This window comes from Bison bison, unplaced genomic scaffold, assembly GCF_000754665.1.
Source record: "Bison bison bison isolate TAMUID 2011002044 unplaced genomic scaffold, Bison_UMD1.0 scf7180017863325, whole genome shotgun sequence".
In the NCBI taxonomy this organism is placed as follows: Eukaryota; Metazoa; Chordata; class Mammalia; order Artiodactyla; family Bovidae; genus Bison; species Bison bison.
In genome coordinates, this window is record NW_011493897.1 from 1,283,768 (window position 1) to 1,304,003 (window position 20,236).

General features: G+C 48.9%; 1 protein-coding gene across 2 annotated transcripts; it reads right to left on the minus strand.

The window, feature by feature from the left end:
* Positions 1 to 738: 738 nt before the first annotated feature.
* ANKRD35 (ankyrin repeat domain 35) lies at positions 739 to 17,638 on the minus strand. Of its 2 annotated transcripts, none has more exons than XM_010833259.1 (14): positions 17,528 to 17,638; positions 11,948 to 12,078; positions 10,816 to 10,904; positions 10,379 to 10,443; positions 9,491 to 9,548; positions 9,228 to 9,298; positions 8,820 to 8,926; positions 8,001 to 8,185; positions 7,333 to 7,370; positions 5,168 to 7,183; positions 3,224 to 3,313; positions 2,924 to 2,989; positions 1,730 to 1,827; positions 739 to 1,178 (listed from the first exon to the last, which is right to left on the minus strand). In XM_010833259.1, exons 1-13 carry the CDS (start codon positions 17,564 to 17,566, stop codon positions 1,768 to 1,770), a joined length of 3,015 nt encoding a protein of 1,004 aa, XP_010831561.1. In that variant the 5' UTR covers positions 17,567 to 17,638; the 3' UTR covers positions 739 to 1,178; positions 1,730 to 1,767. The 2 variants fall into 2 exon arrangements, with proteins under 2 accessions (XP_010831561.1, XP_010831562.1); XM_010833260.1 differs by having other exon boundaries at positions 739 to 1,295.
* Between the last annotated feature and the right edge of the window lie 2,598 nt (positions 17,639 to 20,236).

Sequence of the window (20,236 nt, forward strand, 5' to 3'; positions counted from 1 at the left end):
GGGAGAAATATCAATAACCTCAGATATGCAGATGACACCACCCTTATGGCAGAAAGTGAAGAGGAACTAAAAAGCCTCTTGATGAAAGTCAAAGAGGAGAGTGAAAAAGTTGGCTTAAAGCTCAACATTCAGAAAAAGAAGATCATGGCATCCGGTCCCATCACTTCATGGGAAATAGATGGGGAAACAGTGGAAACAGTGTCAGACTTTATTTTTCTGGGCTCCAAAATCACTGCAGATGGTGACTGCAGCCATGAAATTAAAAGACGCTTACTCCTTGGAAGGAAAGTTATGACCAACCTAGATAGCGTATTGAAAAGCAGAGATATTACTTTGCCAACAAAGGTCCGTCTAGTCAAGGCTATGGTTTTTCCAGTGGTCATGTATGGATGTGAGAGTTGGACTGTGAAGAAGGCTGAGCTGAAGAATTGATGCTTTTGAACTGTGGTGTTGGAGAAGACTCTTGAGAGTCCCTTGGACTGCAAGGAGATCCAACCAGTCCATTCTGAAGGAGATCAGCCCAGGGATTTCTTTGGAGGGAATGATGCTGAAGCTGAAACTCTAGAACTTTGGCTACCTCGTGCGAAGAGTTGACTCATTGGAAAAGACTCTGATGCTGGGAGGGATTGGGGGCAGGAGGAGAAGGGGACAACAGAGGATGAGATGGCTGGATGGCATCACTGACTCAATGGACGTGAGTCTGAGTGAACTCCGGGAGTTGGTGATGGACAGGGAGGCCAGGCATGCTGCGATTCATGGGGTCAAGAAGAGTCGGACACGACTGAGTGACTGAACTGAACTGAATAAGGGTAAATATTATTTCAGGTATGTACACACAGGATGTAAAATGTATTTCTTACTTTGGATCATAATCAAAGTTTGAAAGCAGCTATTTAACAGGGCCATTTGTGATCAAAAAAGAATGAAAAGATTCCTTCCCCATGCCCCTTTTAGAAGAAACAATGACACCCAACACCATCCTGCCTCCCGCTTTATTCTCCATAGAGCTGGCTTCCACCCACACCTCCTCTGATGTCAACCATGCTGATTCCAGGGTTCGGGTTCTCAGGTCTGGGGTCCATAATGTCAGGTGAAGCTCCACCCACACCACCTCCAGTGGCAAACCCACCACCCACCACAGCCTGATGGAGCCTCTGCCAACCAGGATGCTCTGTTCCCTGAAAAAGGAAATTCAAGGATGAAATGCACACATTTCTATACCCTCAGTCTCTTCCCACCCATGCCAAGAGGCTAATGATCCTCACCTATCCGGACTGGAGAAGATAGCCAGCTGCCTGGGGGTCGGGAGAAAGAGAGAGGATGACTACACTTTGAATGAGTGGTGGGGAGTGAAGGAGATTCCGGAATCTGCAGAATCCCACTCTAGGAAACAACCGTGCATCGCTGGCCCACCACCACTCATCTTTCACTGGCTTCTCTCCACCCCAGACCCTAGGAAAGTCACTCAGCTCCTCTTTCCCATCTCTTATCCCATAAGTCAGGCCCCTTCAGTCTATCTGCTCGCTGACTCCTGACTGCACCCAGGCATTCTCCATATCATGTCTTCTCAAGTGACCTCACCTCAAACAGTCTATGCCCCCACAAGATATGTCCCACTCTACCTCCCTAGTGTCAGCTATCACCTGGGGCAAAAGGAGACTCCAATTCCCATCCTTAAGTCCCCTTTCTCCCAAGCTCCTTCCCTCATCACCCTGAGCCCATAACTCACAACAGAGAGATCCCATATTCTTCAGGACACAGGTTGCCTCACTCCTGTATGCTGAGGATTCGCAGGAGGATATTATACACGTCCTGTTCCATATAGCCCTGTAGGTGGCAGGAAAGAAACAAAAGGAGATGAACAGAACATGAGAGGGAGAGTCTGCAGTAGAATGCAACTTACTATGTGCCCTCACTTAGTAGTACTTCTCCATAGCTGTTTCCTAATCTTCACAAGGAAGATAATGACATTGACTTTTCAGGACTGCTGTGAGGGTTACAATTGTGAATACGGAGCAAAGCACCAGGTACAAAAATAAATGTTCAATTCTTTGTAGTTATTATTGTTCCTCATAAAGGAGCAAGCCACCCACCTCTTCTTCCTTGGTGAGGGATAAGCTGGCTTGGGAGGAAACTGAAAGGGCATGTTCTGTGTACTAAGTTGCTTCAGTCATATCTGACTCTTGTGACCCCGTGGACTGTAGCCCACCAGGCTCGTCTGTCCATGGAATTCTCCAGGCAAGAATACTGGTGTGGGTTGCCATGTCCTCCTCCAGGGGATCTTCCCAACCCAGGGGTCAAGCCCTCATCTCTTACATCTCCTGCATTGGCAGGCAGGTTCTTTACCACTAGCGCCACCTGGGAAACTCCCCAAGAAAGGGCATGCTGCTGCTAAGTCACTTCAGTCGTGTCTGACTCTGTGTGACCCCATAGACCGCAGCCCCATCAGGCTCCCCTGTCCATGAGATTCTCCAGGCAAGAACACTGGAGTGGGTTGCCATTTCCTTCTCCAATGCATGAAAGTGAAAAGTGAAAGGGAAGTTGCTCAGTCGTGTCCGACTCTTCGAGACCCCATGGGCTGCAGCCCACCAGGCTCCTCTGTCCATGGGCTTTTCCAGGCGAGAGAAAGGGCATAGGGACAGGAAAAAGCCTTTCTTTCTTCTCCGAAGAAAGGGCATAGGGACAGGAAAAAGCCTTTCAGTCAGTCAGAGAATTGGAAAGGAGGGGCAAACACCTCTTCCCTTCACATTCATACTCTTGATCTGCCTCATACTCTTGATCTGCCTCATGAGGTCGAGAAACCTGGTACTGGAACATTTAAAGTCCAGCTTTCTGAGAGATGACGTCTTTGCAGTTAAGAGAAGAGGCGCCAAATGCAATGCCCCCTGCCCAGCTCTCTGCCTCTACCTCCCCCCAGGCTCACCTGAGCAGCATTCAGCAGATGCTTCCTATAGGTAGAGATGATCTCTTCATGGTTCTTCTGGGAATCCTAGGAGTGAGCATCAGTGGGAGGTCATGTGACTCACCCTCCTCCCCCAAGCATGGAGAACAACAAAGGGAAGGGATCAGCTGTGGCAGGTGGGCTCCCTTGGCCCCTGAGCGCCTCAGCCTAGACCACTGCCTGGCCGGGCCTCTGGATCCCCAGAATCTCTCCCACAGACACATCACTGCCATTCTGCACGCTCTTCTCTAGCAGTGCCCATCTCCCGAGGACCAAACATACCTGCAGCTGTAGAGCAAGGCGAGCATTATCTCCCCGAACAGCTAGAACCTCCTCTGAAAGCTGCTCCAGCTTCTTCAACAATTCCTTGATCTGAGGCCAAAAGGAAATGAAGGGAATCAATGAGGCCCCAGTCATTTCCCACCCCAGGACCACTCAAAGTCAAGGTCAGTTGCCATTTATTGGGTATTTAATATCTGCCATGTGCTTTTACACACATTGTCTCATTTAATCCTCAAAACAACTCTTCTAAGAAAAACAATACTTCTCTGAGGGAAGTATTATCATTCACGTTTTGTAGATAAGGAGCCGGAGTTAAGTAATTTGTCAAAATCACACAGCTGATAAGTGATGAAATCAAGATTTGATTTTGAATCAAGATTTGTCTGAATTCACAGTCCACACTCTTAGCTCCTTACTGAATCCTGACTGACTTCTGGCTGCTGACCACTGAAGGAAATGGAGATGAGTTTTTGTGGTTCGTGAGGTTGAGACACAAATGCAGTTAATGATAACCAGCTGTAATAGGAATGGTGGCAGGAATGGCAGGAGTAGCTAACTTTTACTGGGTTTAGCCATTTGCCATGGCAACCCACTCCAGTATTCCTGCCTGGAGAATCCCAGGGACAGAGGAGCCTAGTGGGCTGCCGTCTATGGGGTCGCACAGAGTCAGACACGACTGAAGCAACTTAGCAGCAGCAGCAGCAGCCATTTGCCAAAATTTTTTCTGAGTATTTTAAATGTAATATCTTATTTAATGTAATCCTCATAACAACTGTTATTATTTTCATTTTATATATGAGAAAACTGAGGCTTAGATAACTCACCCAAGGTCAATCAGTTTGGGTTTTTTGTTTGTTTTCTGTTTGGCCACTCATGGCATGCAGGATCCTAGTTCTTAGGCTAGGGGTTGAACCTGTGCCCCTTGCAGTGGAAGCTCCAGTTCTTAACCACTGGCCCGCCAGGGAAGCCCCTCTATCAGTTAGTTTTGAAATTGAAATTCAAATGCAGACAATCTCAATTAAGAGCCCACTACACTATTTTCTTTTGCTCATTTGTCTAATCATCTTCAACACCAACATAAAATTCCTTCTTTAATTAGCCCCAGCCCACACTGATTCCTATTCTATATAACATTCCTTCTACATTTATGTACTTTATATTCTGTCAAATGTAACTCCCTATAGTTTTTAATCCTTCTAAATTTGATCATGTACACAAATTTTAATAAGTCTGAACTCACTCATTGCACAAGCAGTTCTAGAATTACTAAATTCATTTGTAAATTGTTTTTTTTAGAATTCATAAAAACATGTCTTTTAGAAATATATACTTATATTCACTTTTGGAGCAATCACTAGGAAACTCGAGTATCTAACACAATGGTTTTCAGATTTTTTCCTCTGCATGGCACTCTCTTTGCCAATGAAACTCTTTTGTAGAACCTACTCTGATTGAGGTAAGAGGGGAGCTTCAGAACCCTGAGTCCCAAGTTTTAATACCTAAGCTCCCTTCTCTCTTGAATTTATACCTTACTTCCAATTTTCAACCCCAAACCCCCTCAGACCCAGGAGAACATTGTGTGGTCCCTGCAACTGACTGGTTCTGCTTGGGCTATTCATCTAACTGGCCAAAGATAGTTTCAAGTTGTGCGAGCCTGCCAAGTCGCTTCAGTCGTGTCCGACTGTGCGACCCGTGGACTGTAGCTCGCCAGGCTCCTCTGTCCATGGAATTCTCTAGGCAAGACTACTGGAGTGGGTTGCCATGCCTACCTCAAGGTGACCTTCCTGACCCAGGGATCGAACCCGTGTCTCCTGCGGCTCCTGAATTGCAGGCGGATTCACTACCGCTGAGCCACCGGGGAAGCCCCAGTTTCAGGGCCACAGACCCTAAGCACGCAGAAACCGTCCCTGATATTCCCTTCGGCTGGCTGGCCTGCCTGCTCACCTTAGCCTCCTTGTCCTGGCAAGCCCCGATGAGATGCTCCACCTTCTCTTTGAGCAGTTCCGCCGTCTTCTCGAACTGTTCAGAGCGTCCGCGCATCTCGCTGGCCTGGCGCTCATGCTCCGCGGCGCGCGCGGCCAGGTCCCCGCTCCGGCGCCGCTCCTCTGCCGCCGCCTCCCGCAGCCGACCCATCTCCCGGCAGGCCGTGTTATACTTTTCCAGCAAAGCCTTTAGATCCTGGCCCCAAGCCTGGGCCTGGGCCACCAGGGAGCCCCGAGTTTTCTCGTGCTGCCGCAGGCTGGCCGCCTCCCGAGCCCTCAGCTCCTCCACTTCCTCAGTAGCTTGGTAGAGCAGCTGCTTTAGCTTCCAGATCTCCTGGCTCTTCCCGCTCATCGTGGCCTGAACGGCCCGCAGCTCTTCCTCCAGCTTCCCCAGGTCTTGCTCCAGAGCCGCCACCTGCGGGGAGGCCGAGGCCTCTGAGGAGACGCCTGGCTCCCCGCGGCGGGAAGGGGAGCCCCGCAGCTGCTGGTTTTCCTCTTCCAGCCGAGCCAGCCCCTGCTGGGCCTCGCGGTGCCTGGCCACCAAGGCACTGATGCAGGCCTGCAGGTCTTCGAGGGGCTCGGCGGCTGCGCTCCGTGCACTCCCCTGGCCTACCAGGTCTGGGGGCAGGCAGTCCCACAGCCCCTGGAGGCCTCTGTTCTGGGAGGCCAGGCGCTTCCGCAGCTTCTCGGTGGCCTGCTTCTCCAGGGCCAGTTCATCTGTCAGCAGCCCCACACTCCTCCGCAACTGCTGTAGCTGGTCCTGCGCCTCCGGCCTGGGCACAAACTCCCGCTGTAGCCGCTGGCTCAGGGACTGCAGCTCCCCCTGCAACCGCTGCCGCTCCCGGCCCAGCTCCCCCAGCTCCTCCAGCAAGTTACTGTTGCTCAGTCTCAGGGCGGACACTTCCTTCTCCAGCTGTCCCCTGGCCTGGCCTCCTCCTGGCATCTGGTCCCCTCCAGGAGCCCCTAGAGGCTCTCCCCGGGCCCCGGGGACCCTTTTCTCCTTTTCTTCATCCTCTTGGGTGATGGTCCCTGGGAGTGCCTTGGGTGCTTCCTCTCTGGGCTCCTGGGCAGGGGCCTTGGGTTTCATCTGCAATCCTGCTTTTGCTCGATCCAGTCTCACCAGCACCTGCTCCAACCTGGCCTCCATCTTCTCCCAGGCAGCTGCTGCAGCCTCAGCCCGGGGTGTCCCCAGAGCTCCCTCCAAGACGGATCTTGATAAAGCCCCCCGGGCTGCATCCTTTTCTCGCCACACCGCAGCCAGCTCCTCCCTCAGCTGTAGCAGGAGCTGATTCATGGCTGCTGTGCCCACTGGCTCAGCCACTGTGCTTGTGGGTTCAGACCCTGGAGCCTGGGGCCTCTCCTTCCGGCCAGCAAACAGCTGGTCAGTCTGATCAAGGCGAAGGGCCTGCCCATCACTGTTGGTCAGTTGCTGTCCCGTGGTTTTCCCTACAGTTTCAGACTTTGGGCTCTGGGGTGGTTCCTGTTCTTCTGGTTGGGACCTTCCCTGGGCTTCATACTGGATCTCCCCTGGGACTGAATCCTCAGCCTTCTTGGAAGCTAATAGTGGGTTGGCTACCGCTGCAGCTGTGGCCTGCTGATGCTTCTTCAGCTCTTGTATGTGCTTAGCCAGCAGGTTGAGGGCACAACCCTGTTCCATGCCATCTCCTCCATGCCGGAGACTAGAGCCCTGGTTCTCTGGAGCTCTGGGCTCTTGGGACAGGAGGAGCCCCAGCTCCCGCACCTGTTCTTGAATCTGATTCTCCAGGCCCAGGTAAGCTGTAGCTTGAGCCTTGCACTCTTCCGTCTTTCGCAGCAGCTCCTGCTCCAACTGAGAAACTTTTCTCTTCTCCTCTTCATACTTCCACTTCCACTCCTCTGAACATGGATCCTCGTCCTCTTCTTCCTCCTGCTCCTCCTCAGGCTCTGCTCTCCATGGGCTCTTAGGTGGAGCACCCACCTGAGGCTCAGAGGGAGAGGTCTATGTAGAAAAAGGAACAGTGACATCAACCCAGGCAGCTAGCCTTTCTTCTCTGTCTCGATGCCCCAATGATCCCTGCCTGGGAGACATCCCAGCGGGAAAGACTGGGGTGGGTCAGAAGCAAAAGGAGGAGGTGCTTAGGGTCTTACCTGGGATGCAGGATTCAGGTGTTGAACTGGCCCCTGACCTACATGAAAAGACATGGGGGAAATGAGAGAGGAGACAGGGCCCACAATCTAGCTTCAGACTTTCTCTGAAAGGAGTGGCCCCTCAGTGTTCATCCTTAACCACATGTGTCTTTCTGGTGCCAGAAGCCACCTCTATTTGATGGATCCCTAAGTAGCCATCAGTGTTGGTTCCCTGTCCCAGAGATATGTTGGCTCATTTATTTGTTTCACTCATTTATGTATTGGACACTGTGCCAATAAGCACTGTTATAGGTAGAAACCAGGAGCCAATGGTGAGCAAAACAGAGGAGGTTATCTGAGGGGGTTACAGTATAGTAGGGGCAAGAGACAGATTGACCATCAAATCACACAAACAGATGTACAATTACAACTCATAAATGCTAGCAACAGTGCTAGCCAGAGTTGCCTTCAGGGAGAGACAAGGTTGCATTAAAGAATTTTGTGACCTTGCTTTTGGGAAGTGGGAGTCATCTCATAGCAGAAGCAATAAATAAGTAAATTCTCCACTAAAGTGACAGTTATTTATCACATGGATTGTTTCCATGGAAACAAATGGGATTCTAAGAAGCTTCTTGGATTCTAAGGCTATCAAGGAGCATCTTGGAGTCACAAAAGCGGATTGGCTTTACCCCCTCGGCCCTGCCGGTTCAGGGCCTGCCGCAGCAGCCTCCACAGCGGCCTGTCTTGTGTGCGTAGGGCATAATGCAGAGCATCATGCCCCGTGCTGTCCACTGCCCCCGCATCTGCTCCATGGCTCAGGAGCAGTTCAGCCACCTCAGCACTGCCTTTTTCACAGGCCAGGATCAGAGCCGATCTGTGGGGTGAGACAAATCTGAGCATAGGCTTTTCTCATGACATCCTGGAGTCCTGGTTTCAAAAAAAAACAAAAAATAAAAATCCACTTGCAAGGTCAGCTCTCACTCAGTGTGGTCAGGAGAACCACAGACTGTCACCAGTCAGTGACAAAGCATTAGGCCAGACCAGACCTGTTCAGATGTCATTCCAGGAACTGTGACATCAGAAAGCGGGGAGCCCATTTGAGGGGCTCCATTTTCATCTGCTTTATATGTTGAGGTTCTATATAAGTTCTTTACTGGGTAAACAGATTCTATGTCTTAGAACATAGGTTGAAAGCCAGTCAATTAAAATAGTGGTTCCAGGAGTATTAATTCTACTTCCAGAGTCATCTATGCCAGAAGGATGGCACTGGCAGCAGTAGAATAAGAAAGTATAAGGAAAACATTCTTAACTCACCAAGAGGAAAACAGTGAAGCCCAAGCAGGGCTCTTCTGAACCACCACTGGGAAGGAAGGAGGTTCCCAAGAAAACAGAGACCAATCTCCCCATCTCACACACACACACACACACACACACACACACTCTTTGCCCAGTGGCTCCTTTTTAGATTGTCAGGGTCGGGATATGGGATGGGATGATAGAGGGCTCACTTGTCATTCTTGTCGGTGACATTGACCCGGGCACCTCTCTGCAGCAGCTGTGAGCAGATAGCTGCGTGACCACCCAGCGAGGCAATCATCAGGGGTGTACGTCCATCCTGCACAGATTGTGGGAATGGGGTTCATGAGCAGACAGGGGAACCAGGGCTTCGGGACGTCCTACCAACTCCCCTGTTCCCACACCTCTCCAGGCAAAAGCGCCAATCCTGGGGCTAAATACTCCTTCTCAGAGGGTTGGAAACTCTCCAGAAGATAAGCCTTAACCTCTCTGTGGAAAAGGAGGAGGGGCGAGGGAGAAGGAAGAAGAGGTGGTGCCTCACAACCCCTGGTCATGGAACTTGGCTAATTAACTTCAAAGAAAGTAGCAGCCTCACCATATAGGGCCCTGCCAACACTCACATTATCCAGGACGTCCAGGAAGGCTTCATGATCACACAAGAGGAGCACACTTGAGGCACAGCCAGAGGAGGCTATGGAGGGTTACAGGATGATTGGGTTAAGCAGAAGCCAGAAGGGCACCTCTCAGACCATGATGCAGGACCCTCTCCAACCCTTTCAGCAGTTAACACTGGCCTGCCCTTCCCCCACAAACGTTATTCTCCCCTCCCTCCTCACCTTCTGGTCCCAGCAGCCCCATTTCCCACTAGTCCCCTGGCACACACCTGCCCAGTGCAATGGACTACGATTTTCTGCATCTACAGCGTCTTCATTGGCACCATGCTGCAAACAGTCACAAAGGGAAGCAGCATGGAGCATGGTGTTAACACTGTCATCTCCCACCCTGTTGTATCTGTTGTATGACCAGCTTTCATCATACTATAGGGAGGGGCAGAGGGATCATGGCTTTGGCCAACTACTAGGCAAGTCCAATTTATTCCTTGCAGACTATAGGCAGCCTTGAACTTCAGCCCTGGTTGATAAACCTAGGGCCTAAGAAAAATCAGATTATAGGTAAATAAACACATTAAGGACAATAACGCCTGAGTCCATGTCTGGTACTTTAGGATCATAAATGAGAATCTTGGAAAGAGCTAGGAAGAACAAAGCAGAATATCCATTGGCACAATGGCCTGGTTGAACTGGGCCTTTTGAAATTTGAGAAGCTTATCTCTGAACTGTCCACATGTCATTTCACATGTATATTTCTCTTTGTACTCCAAGACTACAAACTCCTCAAGAACAGACAGCAGACTTTGGGTTTAATATGAACACCTCTGCCATCCTTCCACCCGCCCATCATCACAGCAGTCAGTCTCCACAGTGGCTCTGCCAACGGTGAAACTCGATACACGCATACTGACTGACTGGGTGTCAGTGCCTGGCAATGCTGCTTTTTGATGTGCCCTGGAGGGCAACATTAAGCTGGGTGCCTGCACATAGCAGATATTAAATAAATACTGACGAATTAATGAATGAGAGATGACCAGCTCTCTTACTGGGGATGTGAGGGGTACATTTGACCAAATGTTGCTGGTGAGTACAAGACAAAGTCAGGAGTCTCTGGGTCCACTTCTTCCTTTCAAAAGAGTAGTATCAGGGGTCTCTCTTACCTGCAGCAGGACCTTGACACATTGTGGCTGGCAAGAAATGGTGGCCAAGTGCAGGGCGGTGCTTCCTAGAAACAGAAAGAAGCAGAGAAAGGGAGTAGGTGGCCCCATGGATGCTGATGACTCACAGGGAGAGAAGGCAAGAGACGCACAGATAATCAGAGGGAGATTAGAGAGAGAAACTCTCAGCCACATGGGGCCAGAAATTCCTGTTCCCCAAGTGCCTGGTACCCACAGTGGAGGTGGGAGTGAGAGTGAGGTAGGCCCAGCTTGCAAGGAGGGGAACCCCTGAAAGCAGGCTGGCTGGGACTTACAAGGAGAGAAGCAGGGGGGACTACAGCTGAATGCCCAGCAGGGCCCAGGACTGCCCTACCCCAACCCCTCACTGCTGCTATAAAGGGAAAAGCAAGCAGCATGGCCCAGTGCTCAGTCTAACTCACCGTCCTCATTCTTGCTGTTGATGTCAGCCCCATTGGCAAGTAGTATAGTCAGACATTCTGTCAGCCCTTTGGAGGCAGCCAGATGAAACCTGCCAGAGTCAAGGCCGGGAGGCAGAAAGATAAAGGGACCTCATAAAGATGAGGAATAGTTTTACTCAGTTAGTCATGTCCAATTCTTTGTGACCCCATGTACCCCACGTCAGCTTCTCTGTCCATGGGATACTCCAGGCACGAATACTGGAGTGGGTTGCCATTCGTTTCTCCAGGGGATCTTCCCCACCTGGGAGAATCTTCTAAGCCCTGCCTGCTATGCTCCATCAACCCAAAGCCAATTCCCAAGGCAGAAAGGAAAGCTCTGTTAGCCTGACTTTCTGAGAAAGAGAAGACTATGTAAATGGCCTACTGTTATAACGTCAGAGGAGGCCATAAGCAAAGGTAGAAAGGGTCTTAAGCAATCTGAGTATCTCAGGGTGTCCAGGGAACACATAATTATCTGTCACTCTGAGCCCAATACCCTTAGCAGACTGGAAATGTCACAGAAAGAGTGGGCCAGAGCAGAGGGCTGGACATTTGCAGGCTGACTTGGGCAGAGATAAGGAATAATATCCCTCTTGTACTAATCACCTCTTCCAGCCACATGATGCTCATGGCCACCACTGTACTCCTAGTGTCTCAAGCATACATACCCTCCAACTTGTGCAATGAAGAAATACCCTACTTAGTGTATGTTTCAGTTTTCCATTTATTTCATGGCTTTATTCCTTTCTCGGTCAGTTTTGCTGATGTGGGTCTTGCGGTGTAAGGGCCCCAAGGACAATCTCTACTCCCACTTTGTGCAGCACTTGAGAAGTAGTGAAGATTTATTTATATACTTGCTAATTAAGACAAAAAAGGGCTCTGAAGTTATAGATGTTTCCTAGTCTTACATCATAGTCAGGTTTGAGGTTTTTAAAGAGAACCACATACCAAGGGGGAGAAAGAAATGGCAACCCACTCCAGTATTCTTCCCTGGGAAATCCCATGGACAGAGGAGCCTGGAGGGCTACAATCAATGGGGTCAGAAGGGTCAGACACGACTTAGCAACTGAACATGGCACACATACCAAGGTGGGGATCAAGAGGACTTACTTACGGGGACTGGCCGTTTGAGTCTAGCTTAGTGGGTCGGGCAGATTTCCTGGAGGCCAGGGCAGCCACGCGTCCCACGTCCCCCCGCTGCACCGCCTCCAGCAGCTTCTGATCACGGCGGTTCCATCTCTCCACCTGGACCAGAACAACACATTGTGAGAATCTAAGAGGTTGGGGTAGAGCCAAGGAAGAAAAAAAAGATGGTTAGGAGGCCAAGCAAGGGAAAAGGGACATCCCTGAGGTCCTTTCAGTGTTCCACAAGTCACTCTCCCTAGGTCACTGAATGCTTCATAGTTGGGCCAGTTCAATATTCACCAACTCACATGCCACTGAGGACTACTGCCAGTTACTGCTGGCTCTGGACCAAAAGGGGCTTGGAGTACTGAATTAAAAATCATTGTTTGAGTCCTGAATGCTAGTATTTCAAATGTCTTTTTTTTTTTTTTTAAATCAGCATTTTGATTATTTTTAGATGCACAGCCTCCGAGCAGTCCTAGCCTTGACTCCTTCCCTTTTGGTCGTTAGGGCTTGCTGGAGCAAACTGAACCAAACTGACCATTCCAGACTTGGGTTCACCTTGCCTCTCAACCCCCTGTGCTGCTCTGTTTTTTGTTCTCAGATATTTGAGAAATCAGGGCACCTAGCTTTGGGTCACAGTTAGGAGCCTAAGTACCTAGCCATACCATCTCTACCCATTGGCTTTGGGGTGCAAAACTTGGAGGAGAAGCACAAAGTTTCCATTTTTCCCTTCTCATACCCAGGCCCTTTGGCTAGTCCCTCTTCCCCTTCCCTGGCAACACCAACCAAAAGGCCAAGATAGGTCTTCAGCTATGGAGGAGGCAGAAGAGACAGTTGCCCTCCTCCACCCTGCCATCCCTCCTCATTTTCCTGGCGGAGAGCAGCTGTTCCAGACAAGAGCCACACCTGGGCATACATTGTTCTACTATGCCAGCTTGACTCTTTCAGGTGGTGGGGTAATTACAATAATTGAAGTATTACAGGGCATGAAAGAGCTGTGTAAAAGCACCCAGAGCCAAAAGCCTAGAAAAGCCTTGTTTGGTCCAGAGAAAGGAAAGGAGGAAAGGATACAGAAATCTGTGGAATGGTGAAAAGAGCCCTAGGTGAATATTTGTCAGCAGGCCTAAGTTCAGGGCCTGGTTTGACCACTTCCTCAACTATGTGACCTAGAGTAAGCCATTGAACACCTCTAACCTGTTTCCTCGTCTATAAAATGAGGATACTAATTACTACTTCACATGTTGTATGAAATGAGCTAATGTATATAAAATCTGTTTGTAAACTGTAAAAAGCCTTACAAGTATATGGCATCCTTATAAAAAAAAAAAAACAGGAAGTGGTGGGGGATTGGTGGTGGTACATTGCATTTTACGAGGTGTGATCGAAACAAGAAAGAAGCTATAGGAGGTGGTGGGGAAAAATAGAGTCTCTGGAAGCCAGCTCATTTTCAAATACTGTTTACATAGCCAGGGCAAATTATTAATCAAGAACAGGAAAGATTTTAAATGCCTACACCATAAAATTATCTAAGGTAAGTGGATCCTGAGGTAACACTCCTGAGGTAATTCCTCGTAGCCCTTTTAAGTGCTATTTCAATTAGCCTCTCAACGTTCCTGGAAAGTAGTTAGGGCTGATATTATTTTATCTAGTTGACAGAACAGAAACTGAAGTGCTCTGAGGTTAGATAACTGTCCAGGGGCACACCACAGAATAGTGGTAAAATTGAGATTAGAACCCAGGCCACTGGATGCCCTATCTTAGTTCTCACCACCAGGTCATATTAATACAGAGCTATGGAAGGTTTATTTATTTTCAAATAAACAGTCTAAGACCGCCTCCAGGGTAAAGCCACCCACGTTCAGACACTAATCCTGGCAAGAGGAAGAGTCTCCAAGCAGATTAATTCTCAAAGGACAAAATAAGCAAAATGACTGCTCAACAGACTGAGATGTAATAACACATTATCCAATGTTCCCTGGGGGCTATGTCACCCTCAGAAAAGGCAGAGAGCTAGAACTACACCTCCGCCACAGGACACCACCATTAACTGACCTCAATCTGAAGTTCTCTGTTTAAAATTATGATTCTAACACTTTCTATCCTTGTGAACTAAGGCATGTAACAACCTCTCTGAACCACAGTTTCCTAATAAAATAACACTATATAAGGCACCTAGCTCTGTCTGTCACATAGGAGGTACACAATAAACATTAGTCCTAATCGCTATCCTTCTCAAACTTGCTGGGCACATTTTGGATGTTCCTGGGCTCAGAATTCTCCATCCAGGGGAGTGGGAGGAAGGGCTCTTGCTCCTTCTGGCCAATAGTCAAGCTGTATAGATGGTAATGGTATATCTTAGTAATGTAGATAATTCTCTTTCCAGCTAGATAGTTTTAAAATCTATCCCATTTACTTTCTATAATCTTGTTATACCAAGAAGAATTTAAAATAGGTAGAAATTCTTCATGGCCAAACCTCTGCAGAGCTAGGGTGAAGAAGAACAGAGGGGAACCTCCCTGGCTGTCCAGTGGTTAAGACAGCATTTCCAATGTAGGGGGCATGGGTTCAATCCCTGGTTGGGGAAGCAAGATCCCATATGGCTGCATGGTGTGGCCAACAAAAACAAAAACATGGAAGGATGCCTCTGAATCTGAATTCCAAGATCTAGTCTATTTTTCACCTTGGGAAAGAGGCACTGAATAACCATCACAGCCTCAAGGGAGCAATCACCAAATTAATTAGTAGACTTGAAAACAAGGATAAGCTTTGTATTTCTGTAGCCAAGACTAGGGGTGCCTTTGTAGAAGTAATTGCGGCCTCTTCTTATCTCTGGCTGTGTGCCCATGAGCGTCCTATGAAGATGAAACATGCCAACAGTAGAGAGAATGGCTACCGCTGTGTAGGATGGATGAATGGAAATGGTTTTGCTGCCCTGTAGAAACCAGGAGTTGACCCTCAATCTTTAAAATGCAATTGAGGGACTTCCATGGTGGTCCGGTGGCTGAGACTCTGTGCTCCCAATGCAGGGGGCCCAGGTTTGATCGCTGGTCAGGGAACTAGATCCCACATGACAACGAAGAGTTCACATGCCACAACTAAAGAACCTGCATACCTCAACAAAGATCAAAGATGCCATATGCTGCAACAAAGACTCGATGCAGCCAAATAAGTAAATAAACCCTTTTTAAAAAAATAATAAAATGCAATTGACACTTCTCTAACCTGATTCAGTGCCTACTGTTTAAAGCTATTTTCTGGTTTACTTCCTACATAAGCAGAGTAAGCTAACATGGAAGACACTCCTTGGGACTAAAACAAAATGAGCTCATAGGAGTTATGTTTTTGTTTGTTTCTTGAACTTCCTATATGTATTCTGGATGACTTAGATTAATTTTTAAATGAGCACTGATCCTTCAGTTCTCATCTCAGTCTGAGGGTACACTGAACCCAGGGGTTGGAGAGAGGATGGAAAGGGGCAATCTTCTGCCATGACTAGGAAGCTAGGCTTTGGGAGTGGTCAGGAAGGCTGTGACACTACTTCTCTGACAAACTGGTTCGGAGTGGTTAGCCACCCAGGGAGTGGAGGAATTTATCATGAGAAGTGTGGGGAAGTTTCATGAGGAAACAATTTACAGCTTAAACTAGTCTATTTTCAATCTTATTAGATCCCTACCCTGACTGAGGAAACAGTTTTTGTTTTTGTTTTTGTTTTTCCAGCTAAGTAGTTCTAAATCCATCTAATTTGCTACCTATAATCTTGTTGTACTAAGAGTTTAGAATGGGTAGAAATTCTTCATGGCCAAACCTCTGTAGAGCTGGGATGAAGAAGGACAGAGGGATGCTTTCCAGTTTCAATATTCACTCCATTGTTCAGTCCAGCTTCCTGAAAAGGAGGCATGGACCAGCAAATGGAGCATCAGGAAGAATGAAACAGTTTCCCCATTCCTAAGGAGAGGCAGACTCCACAAACCTGAAAGGGAAGAGCAATGTGGAGGACTTTCAGTAACTAAAGAAGAGTCCATGTGAATAAGAAAATCATCATGAGTTAAGACACTCTGGGTTGCCTCAGTTTCTGGTACCTTTAATAGTCATTCAATAATGCCTTTTGATTGGTTGATTAATGCATGGAAACTAAAGGGGAAGCAAACGTAAGCAGGATGAGAACAGGCCTCAACAGAGTACCAACTCTTGCCTCATAGCTTGCTTTCAGATTTCTGTGACCTGCTCATGCAGAAGATGAGCATTTCTCATGTTTGCTCAATGAATGATAACAGTAAGTCAAGTTAGGCTAAGCAATGTTACTACAGGTAGTTGGCCACATTACTTCTAAATGAGCCACCATCTCAGTGTCCACAGAAAATTTCATCCCCGATAGGAGGTCTGTCTGTAAGAGATCTTCAGAAAAGAAGCATCTATATCCTCCCTTAGCCACTCTCTTCTGTTGACTTTCTCCCTGTGTCCTGTTCTGGGAGAACCTCTGTTCTGGGAGTCAAGGGAGGGGATTGACTTCTAGGAACTCTCAGTGTGAATCCACTTTATCCTCTTCTTCTCTTACCATCACCGTTCCCCAGCTAAGTCAAAGGAAGCATATTACGAGCCCTAAACAACTGGATGAGGGTTTAGAATGAAGGAAGATTCTGGGAAGAAGCAGGCAAAAGGCCTTGACTGACCCAAGAACCTGTCTGATGACCAGGCACTGCAGTGAACTGGCCAGAGTGGAATCTTCGGACAATTTACCCATTCCTTGGGGAGCAGCCAGGCAACTGTGCCTCCTCTGGCAGTGCCTGTCAGTGTGGCCAGACTGGACTGCAAGATTAACCCACAGAGAGCAGGTAGAAAGAGATCGGGGAGCTGAACCACCACTGGACAGAGACGGGCAGAGGTTGAAGGGGGAGAACAGGAGAAGGCTGCTGCTATGGGAGTCCCAACTGGAAAGAGGTTTGGAGTGTTGTTGTCTGAGCCAGTGGTGGCGATGAGAGAATGGGAGTGGAAATGGTTATGGGGTAAGATGGGGACAAGGACAGAGAACACTATGAAGAAGGGGTAGGGAAGGCAGAGGGCTGCAAGTACTTGTTGGACTGAGAGCAAGGATAGGACCATAGAGGAGAGCAGGGTCGTGAGGATAGAGCAAGGGTGGGAAATGGAGTGTGGGGCGGTACTTGGGAGATGGAAAGGATCTTGGGGCTGAGCCCAGGCTGGGGAAAGGACAGACGCCTGATGGCAGTTCAGTACTGGGAAACAGGGTAGAAGTAGAAAACAGCGCCTTTACGAGAGAACCAGGGGCTGCAGGGAACATATCAGAAGTTGGGGTGTAGATTCTAGGAGGGCAAGAAAGGGTCAAGGGAAAGAACCTTGGGGAGGGCAGAGGTTAGGAAGGCAAGTCAGAGGCTAAGGGACGGGGTCTTGAGGAAGGCAGGGCTGGAGGGTTGCACTTTGGAAGTGGAAGAGCTAGAAAGACGGATAGAGATAAAATGCCATGATGCGTGGAGTCGGGACTCAGGACTCTGTCACCACAGGGCTTGGACCCCAGCCCCATGCCCAGCCTCCCAGACATTTTAGCACATACCGCCACCTGTGAGCTCGAGCAGGAGAAGATGCGCTTCATGGCCGGGGCCGGAGCCACGGGGGGAACGGGGACGCGCGGAGAGCCGGGCCACAGGTTCCTGAACCCACAGGACTCGGCTGCAGCTGTGTTAGAGAGCTGTCAAATGCAGAACGGGATTCTGCCCCAGACCCGCCCCAAGACCTATCGCGTTCAATCAGAGACTAGAACCCGAGGGCTGGGCTTAAAACTCCGCCCCTCGCCCAGCCCTGCTCGGCCTTTGCGGAGGTCGAAGTCCTGCAGTCTCCGCCCGAGAAGTGGGCTTGGTCTCAAACCTCGCTCTCCCAAGCCGAACCCGCTCCCGGCTCTGACTTGCTCAATCCCAAAAGGGAAGCCACCGGCTCCAGCTAAAACTCCTCCCCTGGCTCCGCCCCTCCCCGCAGTTCCACGCGGCGGTCCCGCCCTCAAGCCCTGCCTCGGGCCCGCCCCTCCGAGCACCAACACAAGGTTCTCCGCGTCTGCTCGGATCTTAGCAACTGTCGCATTTAACCGCTCATGACAACGATTTGATTCTATCCAGAGACCTTTGCCAACTTAGTTACCTTTGCTTCCTCCCTCCATTCCGCGGCCCAAAACCCAGGCACAAAAAAGGGTTTGAAGAGAGCGTTTTGGAAACGGCAGGAGATTGTGGTACCGAGCCAAGGACTGAGCAGGATGACCCACCCCAACCTGAAGACGGGAGCTTCAGGCCTAATATCCTAACACATCTCTAAATTAGAAAAAGGCATAGGGAGAGGAAGGGTGTTTTGGTTTTTTTTTTTTTAGCATCTCTTTCCACAAAAATACTCACAAAACTGTCTTCACTGTTTCCACTGCCCTTTAAATTCAGATTCTCAGCAGTTCGTGCTTGGTCAGTTGCAGCCAATCTACCTGTCTCTTCTCCTTCATCCAAAGAGAGCACACTCAAGTGCATAGGAAAGCCTACAGAATAAAGTTGAGTTCTCAATGTGATTTACAAGGTTTATTAGGAGCCACACCCTACATTCTCAAGTCTCATCTCTCACTACTTTCACAAATAGCCTAATGTGGAGGCTGTTCTAATCTACAGTTCCCTTTCCAACTGGTGATTAATCCTCCCTGGAATATCTCCTCTCACACTTGGTGGTCCTTCACACTTGGTGGCCCCTCAAGACATAAAAAAATTTTTTCTGTAAACTTTTAAAGTCCTGCCAACCCCACCTAAAAAAGTATGCCTCTTGTATGTGACACACTTCTTGTGTGTGACTGTTGTCCAGCAACAAGCTCTCTGTATTTGCCATTATTTGTTTACATGCTTGTTTCCCCTACTAAACTGAGCTCTTTGATGGTAGAGGTTGCATTTTATATTATTCCCATTGCCTAGCACATATTTGGAGAAGGCAATGGCACCCCACTCCAGTACTCTTGCCTGGAAAATCCCATGGACAGAGGAGCCTAGAAGGTTGCAGTCCATGGGGTCGCTGAGGGTCGGACTTCACTTTCACTTTTCACTTTCATGCATTGGAGCAGGAAATGGCAACCCACTTCTGTGTTCTTGCCTGGAGAATCCCAAGGATGGGGGAGCCTGGTGGGCTGCCGTCTATGGGGTCGCACAGAGTCGGACACGACTGAAGCGACTTAGCAGCAGCAGCAGCACATCAGTTCAGTCGCTCAGTCGTGTCCCACTCTTTGTGACCCCATGAATCACAGCACGCCAGGCCTCCCTGTCCATCACCAACTCCCAGAGTTCACCCAGACTCACGTCCATCGAGTCAGTGATGCCATCCAGCCATCTCATCCTCTCTCGTCAGTGCTTAACGTCTTATGAGTGAATAAACAAAGTAATGAATGAAGGAACAAAGGAACAACAATAAGAAACATTGAGCAACACCTTTCTGTGTGTCTGAGGCAAGCTTGTTGTTCTACAGTTGCTTCTCAAACTGGCTGTGCTTCAAACGAAGAGGTAACAGGCTTATAGAAGAACAGATTGGAGTTAGAGAAAGTCCCATCCTGGAGCTGAGCAGCAGAGAAGAGAGAGATCTCTAGTTGGAGAAAAATATTAATCGTGGAGAGAGAATGAGATGAACCAGTCTTTGAGGATATCCATCTCCCTTTGTGGGCTGACTCGGGATAAGGAGGGGGAATCTGTCAACATAACCATGGCCTCAGTCCCTGACCCAGAAACAGTGTGTTCCATAAAGGTTGATGAAATGATAGCCTATGTGCTGAGAGCCACCATGGATCCTCCAGCTACAAAATAACACCAGCTTGCCACAGAATGGTTGTCCTGCCTGACATTGCTTTGCCAACAAACGTCCGTCTAGTCAAGGCTATGGTTTTTCCAATGGTCATGTATGGATGTGAGAGTTGGACTGTGAAGAAAGCTGAGCGCCGAAGAATTGATGCTTTTGAACTGTGGTGTTGGAGAAGACTCTTGAGAGTCCCTTGGACTGCAAGGAGATCCAACCAGTCCATTCTAAAGGAGATTGGTCCTCGGTGTTCTTTGGAAGGAATGATGCTAAAGCTGAAACTCCAATACTTTGGCCACCTCATGTGAAGAGTTGACTCATTGGAAAAGACTCTGATGCTGGGAGGGATTGGGGTCAGGAGGAGAAGGGACAACAGAGGAAGAGATGGCTGGATGGCATCACCGACTCGATGGACGTGAATTTGAGTGAACTCCGGGAGTTGGTGATGGACAGGTAGGCCTGGCGT

Excerpts from the sequence above, each read along its gene's own strand:
- ANKRD35 (XM_010833259.1), bottom strand. The coding sequence starts at position 17,566 with ATGAAGCGCATCTTCTCCTGCTCGAGCTCACAGGTGGCG. Across the intron at positions 10,444-10,815 it reads CAACAGCAAGAATGAGGACG|GAAGCACCGCCCTGCACTTG; the intron begins GTGAGTTAGACT and ends TTCTGTTTCTAG. Across the intron at positions 2,990-3,223 it reads GCCTTGCTCTACAGCTGCAG|GATTCCCAGAAGAACCATGA; the intron begins GTATGTTTGGTC and ends GCTCACTCCTAG.